This window comes from Triticum urartu, chromosome 2A (assembly GCF_056163025.1).
Source record: "Triticum urartu cultivar PI428250 chromosome 2A, HENAU_Tu73, whole genome shotgun sequence".
Classification (NCBI taxonomy): Eukaryota; Viridiplantae; Streptophyta; class Magnoliopsida; order Poales; family Poaceae; genus Triticum; species Triticum urartu.
In genome coordinates, this window is record NC_141874.1 from 748,525,124 (window position 1) to 748,533,475 (window position 8,352).

The window sequence follows — 8,352 nt, forward strand, 5'->3', positions numbered from 1 at the left end:
CAGCGTGAGGTACAACATTGCAGAGGGCATGGTGGTAGGAAGGTTGCCAGCTTGTGGAGGAGGGTGGGCTCTCGTCGAGCCAACACAGCTCGCGGGGACGCCCCGCACCGGAGGAGGTAGGGGAGCCCATGGGGCTGTGTGGTGGACGCAGGGTGCGAAGAACACCACGTTACGTCGAGCTGTCGTATGCTGCACCGCACCGCACCGCACGCACCAGTTCAGGTCAGGTGGTCAGCCTGGTGGCCGGGTAACACGGCCGCCGCCTCCGCCTCACCAAACTTCGCCCGATCGAGTCCTCCCGCGCCCTCCCAACGATTTCCGGCCGGCGGCCAGTTCTGCGCCGATCAGTTCCTTTTTTTAGAAAAGGAGGATGACCCCGGCCTCTGCATCTGGGCGTTGCATACGACCACTTTATTAATTATTCTCACAAAACCTTATAAAGCAATACAACAGTAAGACTAAAGCCGCCGTCTAAGCAACAGACTGTCGCTACATCTATCCAGTTGATGAAGGGGCGCATATAGCCTGGGCCTAATACCAAACAGATATCGCAGCCAAACCTAACATCTAAGACCTGGGGTCCCATCTAGGACGCCTGCCGGGCATGGGTCTCACCGGTCCGGCGTGCACTCAGAGGCTGCTGCCGCCAACTACCACCGCTCCATCTTCAGAACTGTACTGATGCATCAACCTTGCTCGGTCCAGCTATCGTCGACGCTACCACGGTGCCCAACGACACCTCCTCCCTGTGCGCAAACGGCTGAGCACGTCGCGGTCGCCACTGATACACCTCAGCACCATGCTGCCAAGTATCACCAGCTAACACAACTTGAAGTCTTTGGAAGATCTGTCGTGCGTAGCACCTGCCGACCAGGCATGACAAAGCGTAGCACCTGTCGGTCAGGCATGACTTGACATCTCTACCAAAGCTCCGTGCAAGACGAAGCCGCTCCACCTCCAGCCTCTCTAAACGGGAGCACCCCAAGAAGACATGGCGAAGAGTTGAGCACCACAATCACCACGAGAGCCGGACCAGCCGACCGCCATGGCAAAGAGACACCACTAAAGAGAGAACCGCCGCCATCAGGAACGCCAAGAATGCGCTGCAGCTGTCCCGCCTCCCGGCGGACCCAAAGCGGTGCCTTCAAGAAGGTGACGGAGCTGGGCATCGCTGCCGCCCAACCAAAGTTGTGGGTTTTTACCCGGGTGCAGGGGGGCGAGGGGGAGGGAGCTGGATTTTGAAGCCACCTTCAAGAAGAAAACAACGCCCGGAGCGGCGCCGGCGTCGTGGCCGCCGCAGCCGGCCAAGAAATTACTCCGATCCAGAGCTCGCAACCCCACATCTGCACAATCAGCCACCGAATCCGGCGGGACTGACAAGGAGGAAGCAGCAGCACGGGAGCGCCATCTTCCGATCTGGCGAAGGAGAGCAGCAGGGGATCCCTCCAACGCGGCGCCTGCATCCATCGCCAACTCGCCGCCCGCACGGCCGATTAGATGCCGCCCGCCCAAGACGACGCCGCCCTCATCAGCAGAGGCCGCCGCCTCAAACCCTAGGCCCGAGCCCGAGCCCGAGCGGCCGAGGGCCTCGCCGTCACCCTCATCGGCGGTCGCGTGGGGGACCAGGCGCCCGTCTCCGGCGGCGGCGAGGGAAGGGATCGAGAAGGGGGGAGGCGGGTGGGGAGATCGGTCGCCCCCGAGTCGCCCTCGAGAGGGCGACGCAAGGGAACGGAACGGGGAACGGGGAACGGGGACGTCCGCGTCGCGATAACTATCGGCAAATACCAAGTGCTGTGGCAAATTTTGCGGTTGACAAGGTAGTAAGTTGGTTGCCAACAGAAATGGTAGCCAAATTTTTTGGAGGCTTGCCCACATACTGGCAGGCCAAGTTTTAGCACATACTACCCTCGTTCACCATTACAAGATGTTTTTGCATATTTTAGTACATGCTACATATAAATTGAAATGAGTGTATAAACACACTAAAAAGATGAGCGTTTATGTACATCCATTCAGAGAAAAGTTGGGACATCTTATAACAGACTAATAATAAGACCGGAGGGTAGGTCAACTAAAAATAATCAAATATACACACTCAAACAGAAAAACGAATCAAATAGGGTCCGTTGGAAAGTAGTTTGGCGCGACATGCGTCATGCGTGCATTTTTAAATGAAGAGTTGTGCAGGATTGGCGTATAACTGGCTTTGCATATGATTGGGATGGGATATCGACAACCAACACTATTACTTTGCTATTATATTTGTTAGACTAAAAGTATATATTAGATATACGTGTTGTAACATAACCTGTATTTGTACGGTTCCCTTTTATAAATATATGATAGCCGTATCCCTCAAGGGTATCGAGCATTGTTCTAAACTCTAATTTGTCTAACATGGTATCAGACGACGCGTTCAATCCGCGCCGTGCTTCCGCTTCCTCTGCCGCCGCCGCGTCGACTTTCGCCGCCGTGCCGCCTCCGTTGACCCTGGCGACGGAATCGCCGTTCATGGCGTCCGCCCCCGCTCGCCTGGGCCCGTCCGGCCGCATCGGGGCCGCGCTCGCCAGCGCCCCGATCGCCCGCGCCTTCGCTAGCACGAGATGCAACGCAGGCGTCGCACTCCCTTGATCCCGTCATGCAATCCAGCGATGCATCCCTGGCGGTCAACTACGGTGCTACCCTGCACGATCGGGATCGCGCCCCTGCGCAGCCGTCTTACGGCGCCGTTGCGACCTACGCTGCGCCGCCGGCTTCAGGCCCGCGTGGTAACCCCGTTCAGGTGCCGTACGGCGGGCCGTATCTAGCGCCGTACGTCGCGCCATCGTCGCCGTACGTCGCGCCGGCGCCGTATGCTTCGTCCTCCGCGGTGCCCTACGAGGCGCCGTATGGCGCGCCCTACGCTGCCTCTGTGCCATACGTCGCGTCGCTGCAGCCCTACGGCGTACCTCCTACAGCGCCTCACGGTCATCACCAACACTACCGTACGTCTCCGTTGGCCGATGCGCTGATCCCGTACAGTGCTCCTCCGACGTACGACTCGCAGCTCTCCTCACCAGTGACTGAACTAGGACCGTTCCACTTCGCTCATCTGGTGACGGTGAAGCTCTCTGCCGACAACTACCTCCTGTGGCGCGCTCAGGTGTTGCCGCTGATGCGTAGTCACTACCTTGAGGGGTATGTTGACGGTATGCTGCCGTGTCCCCCGGCCATGGTTCCAGTGCCCTCGGCCGCTGGTGGCTCCGTCATGGTGTCCAACCCTGCTCATCGTCGGTGGATCGCTCAGGATCAAGCTATTCTGGGTGCCATTCAGTCCTCGCTCACACCCTCCGTGGCCGGCATGGTGGTCTTTGCCGCGACGTCGAGGGATGCATGGGCCACGCTCGACTCCAGCTTTTCCTCGCAGTCGCTGGCCCGTTCCTCTGCCATTCGTAACCAGTTGGGTGAGGTCAAGAAAAATGATCTCTCCGTCACGACCTTCTTCAACAAGGTCAAAGGCCTGGCTGATACACTGTCGTCTATTGGGAAGCCTCTTCGTGACGAGGAGTTTACTTCGTTCATTCTCAATGGGCTTGATGAGGACTATGATTCTCTCGTTGAAAACATCAATGGACGTGACACGCCGATGCCGCCTCGCGATCTCTATGCACGCCTCCTCAACACCGAACAGAGGCTCGCTGCTCGCCGCTCCGTTGGCATCTACACGGAGGGCCCGTCTGCGAATGCTACTCTCCGCGGGGGCTCCCGTGGTGCCAAGCAGAAAGCGGCACAGACCTCGGGCAACCAGCCCCGTCCGCCTACTCCACCTCCGACGGCTGGCCGCAAGCGGCTCCACTGCGAGGCATGTGGTGGTGGGGTTGAGTGCCAACTCTGCGGCATTGAGGGGCACTTGGCATCTCGCTTCCATCGTCGCTTTAAACGCGATTTTCTTGGCGTTGGGAACAATGGGAAGGGCAATGAGAAGCAAGCGGCTCTCGCTACACCGGATCCCGGGTTCACTCCTTCATACTCGATGGATCCTGCTTGGTACATGGATATGGGCGTTACGGACCATTTGACGAGCCAGCTTGACAAGCTGGCCACTCGCCAGCCCTACACCGGTCACGATCAGGTCCGCACGGCCAATGGATCAGGTATGCCCATCTCACATGTTGGTCAGGCATCTCTCCTTTCACGTACCACTAAAACCTTGCATCTGCTTGATGTACTTCGTGTTCCTTTAGTCACACATAGTTTACTCTCGATTCCTAAATTAACTCGTGACAACAATGTGTTTGTTGAGTTTCACCCTTTCCATTTTTTTGTTAAGGACCGGGACACGAGGGACGTTCTTCTTAGTGGTCGAGCTCGCGACGGCTTATACGCGCTTGATGTGCCACGAGTCTCTCGAGTTTTCAGTGGTGTTCGGGTATCATCGTCACAGTGGCACTCTCGTCTTGGCCACCCCGCTACCCCCATTGTGCGCCATGTGCTTCACCGTCATCATCTTCCTGTTGAGTCGAGTAATAATGAGTTTCTAGTGTGTGTGATGCCTGTCAGCAAGGCAAGAGTCATCAGTTGCCTTTGAACTTGTGTTTTCAGACGCGTGGGGCTATGCCCAAACTTCTGTTAGTGGTCACAACTATTATGTCAGTTTCATCGATGCTTTCAGTCGTTTTACTTGGATTTATCTTATTAAGCGCAAACCTGATGTGTTTCATGTCTTTATGCAATTTCAAGCACATGTTGAACGATTGCTTAAGCACAAAATTATCCATGTTCAGTCAGACTGGGGGGGGGGGGGGATGAGTATCGTAACCTTAACACCTTCTTTCAGAAGCTTGGCATCTCACACCACGTGTCTTGTCCTCATACACATCAGCAGAACGGTGCAGCTGAGCGCAAGCACCGTCACATAGTTGAAACTGGCCTAACACTTCTTGCATATGCCTCTGTCCCGTTTTGGTTCTGGAGCGATGCTTTTGTTACTTCCTGTTTTTTGATAAACAGGATTCCCACACGACGTCTTCACATGAAGTCTCCACTAGAAGTGTTGCTTAATGAAACTCCAGATTACTCCCTCCTCAAAGTGTTTGGCTGTGCGTGTTGGCCACATCTTCGTCCGTATAATAAGCATAAATTTGAGTATTGATCCAAACAATGTGTGTTTCTTGGATACAGTCCTCTCCACAAAGATTACAAATGTCTTCACATTCCGACAAATCGTGCTTACATTTCTCGTGATGTTGTGTTCGATGAGACTGTCTTTCCATTTTCAATGCTCACATCACCCACGATACTCCCGTCACCGAGTTGCACTCTTTTCCAGTTTTTCCTGATCAATTTGTGGATGCTGCATATTCTCCTCTGTTGTTTCCTAACCATGGTGCAGGGACTGGACGAGGCGCTCGACTTGAGCTTCTGGATGATGATATGGCCACACCTGCGCCAGATGCTGCTACGTCGGACAAGGCGCTTGACAAGGCTGCCCCCGCCACTACCCCGCCTGATCCCGACGTCGATCACGCGTGCATGTCCCATGCACGTGGATCCAACGGGGTGCCCGAGTCGCCGGGGCCAGCGGCCTCGCTGTCGCCTGGGCCGGCCAAACCTGCGGAGCTGTCGGCCAGGCCGGCTGGACCCGCGGCGCTATCCCCTGGGCCGGAGGCCTCGCAGGTCACCGAGTCTTCGTCGCCTGGTCCGTCGACGCCGGTCACGCCCGGTCTTTCTTCGCCGACCCTGACCGTGCCGCCGGATGCGCCTGTTGACTCGCCCGCCTATGCGTCCTCCTCGCCGCTGATGGATAGTGGCTCCTCTGGTGTGGCAGCTCCAGCGCCATCTCCGCCTGTTGTCCTGCGTCCTCATACTCGCAGCAAAAGTGGCATCTTCCAACCAAAGAAGCGCACTGACGGCACTGTCGCGTGGCTTGCGGCTTGTGTGGCGCATGCCGAGGCTGACCCTACGACTGAACCACGACATTTTCGAGTAGCGCTTGGCATCCCACATTGGCGTGCTGTGATGGAGCAGGAGATTCATGCCCTTCAAAGAAACAACACTTGGCGTCTTGTTCCACCTCCATCTGGTGTTAATATCATTGACTCTAAATGGGTATTCAAGGTGAAGAAACATGCCGATGGCTCCATTGAGAGGTACAAGGCACGTCTGGTTGCCAAGGGATTCAAACAGCGGTACGACATTGATTACGAAGACACATTCAGTCCTGTTATTAAACCAACTACTATTTGTGTTCTTCTCTCTTTGGCTGTTACTCGCGGATGGTCGCTTCGACAGCTTGACGTTTAGAATGCCTTTCTCCATGGAGTTCTGGAAGAAGAGGTTTATATGCGTCAGCCGCCAGGTTTTGTTGACCCTGCTAAGCCACATAATTTGTGTCGCCTTGTCAAAGCTCTCTATGGTTTGAAGCAGGCCCCGCGTGCGTGGCATGCCCGTCTAGGCGCTGCTCTTCGTGCACATGGGTTTGTTCCTTCTACAGCAGACACGTCTTTGTTTATTCTTCAGCGAACTGAGGTGACTATGTACATTCTGGTCTATGTTGATGACATCATCCTTGTCAGTTCGTCTGCGTCTGCTACGGATCGGCTTGTGTCCTCTCTTGGTGCTGAGTTTGCTGTTAAGGATCTTGGGAGACTACATTATTTTCTGGGCCTAGAGGTTCTTCATTCTGATAGTGGCTTGACTCTTATTCAGAAGAAGTACTCTCCAAATCTCCTGCGTCGTGCCGGTATGTTGCAGTGCAAGTCTGCTACGACTCCCATGTCTGCCACAGACAAACTGATAGCTCTTGCTGGTGACTTGCTCTCTCCTGAGGATGCCACTGAGTACCGCAGCGTTGTGGGTGGACTGCAGTATTTGCTCATTACTCGACCAGACATATCATTTGCAGTTAACCGTGTGTGCCAGTATCTTCATACACCACGTGATTCTCACTGGTTAGCTGTTAAGCGCATCTTGCGCTATGTTCGTCACACTGGTTCATATGGTCTCCATCTTCAGCCTGCACGTTCTGGACTGATCTCAGCATTTTCTGATGCCGATTGGGCTGGTAGTCCTGATGATCGGCGATCCACGGGGGGACATGCTATGTTCTTTGGGCCTAACTTGATCGCCTGGCAAGCTCGCAAGCAAGCTACGGTGTCTCGGAGTAGTACCGAAGATGAGTACAAAGCTGTTGCTAATGCCACAGCTGAGATCATGTGGGTGCAGTCGTTGCTTCGAGAGTTGAAGGTCTTCCCAACTCAGCCGCCTGTTCTTTGGTGTGATAACATCGGTGCCACATGCATACCTTTCATCCAATCCAGTATTTCATGCCCGAACGAAGCACATCGAAGTTGACTATCATTTTGTGAGGAACGTGTTGCTCAGAAGCTCCTTCAGATAAAGTTTGTTTCTTCTAAGGATCAGCTTGCTGATATTTTCACTAAACCCTTGCCCTTGCCTTCTTTTGATGTGTGTCGTCGCAATCTTAACCTTCTGAGTGTTTCAGAACATAGTTAAGATTGAGGGAGGGCGTTAGACTAGGTATATATTAGATATACGTGTTGTAACATAACTTGTATTTGTACGGTTCCCTTTTATAAATATATGACAGCCGTATCCACCAAGGGTATCGAGCATTGTTCTAAACCCTAATTTGTCTAACAATATTATATTATGGAACGGAGAAAGTAGCATTTTTTGGTTAGTTAGCATGAGTCGCAAACCAGCCCGAACGGGTCACGATCGGCTCATGAGTCAGTCAACCCATAAAATAAGCTTTCTTTGCCGGGTGGGTGCAGTTTCGTATGTGGCGGCCGGCGCTGCGGTGAGCCGATTATTCCACGTTCCGTTTTACACTACACTGGCTAGTGTAAGTGTGGCGTTGGCACGCACGTTTTGTCTCGTCCCATCTGAACAAGTCCACAGGCAAGGTGCGTGTGGGTGCTGTTCGACGGTGACTCGACGGCCAATTCCATACATTTGACGACACATCGTAGCCTAGCATAGCTGTAACAGTGCATGTGTCGCTCTCTTGCTCCTTCCGACGTGACCCTTGTTCTGGCATTTCAAACGCACAAAATATAACTTCTGATGTGACGAATCCGTCGTGTGCCACGGTTTCGTTTTTGACGGATACTATCTCCGTTCTGGATTATTGGCCTCCTTTGTAATTTATGTTAAACTTTGATTTTAAATTTAACTAACAAAGTGTTAATACATGTAACAAAAACTAGTATCATTCGAAACTATGTTTAAATATGAATCCAACGAAATAATTTTTGATGACATGCATTATTATTTTTATAACTAAATATATGATCAAAATTCAACACAAGATAATAAGGGGACTAACAAACCAAAACGGAGATGGTAGGT

At 53.3% G+C, this 8,352-nt stretch overlaps 1 protein-coding gene across 1 annotated transcript; it reads left to right on the forward strand.

The window, feature by feature from the left end:
• The first annotated feature begins 2,638 nt into the window (after window positions 1-2,638).
• LOC147987665 (uncharacterized) lies at window positions 2,639-7,332 on the forward strand. Its single transcript, XM_087542471.1, has 3 exons — window positions 2,639-4,133; window positions 5,372-6,201; window positions 6,499-7,332. Exons 1-3 carry the CDS (start codon window positions 2,639-2,641, stop codon window positions 7,330-7,332), a joined length of 3,159 nt encoding a protein of 1,052 aa, XP_087398597.1.
• Window positions 7,333-8,352: the final 1,020 nt, after the last annotated feature.

What these genes read in the sequence shown, in the direction of transcription:
- LOC147987665 (XM_087542471.1), top strand. Translation starts at nt 2,639, where the DNA reads ATGCAATCCAGCGATGCATCCCTGGCGGTCAACTACGGTGCTACCCTG. An exon ending in CCGCACGGCCAATGGATCAG is followed by an intron (nt 4,134 to 5,371) that starts GTATGCCCATCT and finishes ACCATGGTGCAG; the next exon opens with GGACTGGACGAGGCGCTCGA. An exon ending in ACGAAGACACATTCAGTCCT is followed by an intron (nt 6,202 to 6,498) that starts GTTATTAAACCA and finishes TTTATTCTTCAG; the next exon opens with CGAACTGAGGTGACTATGTA.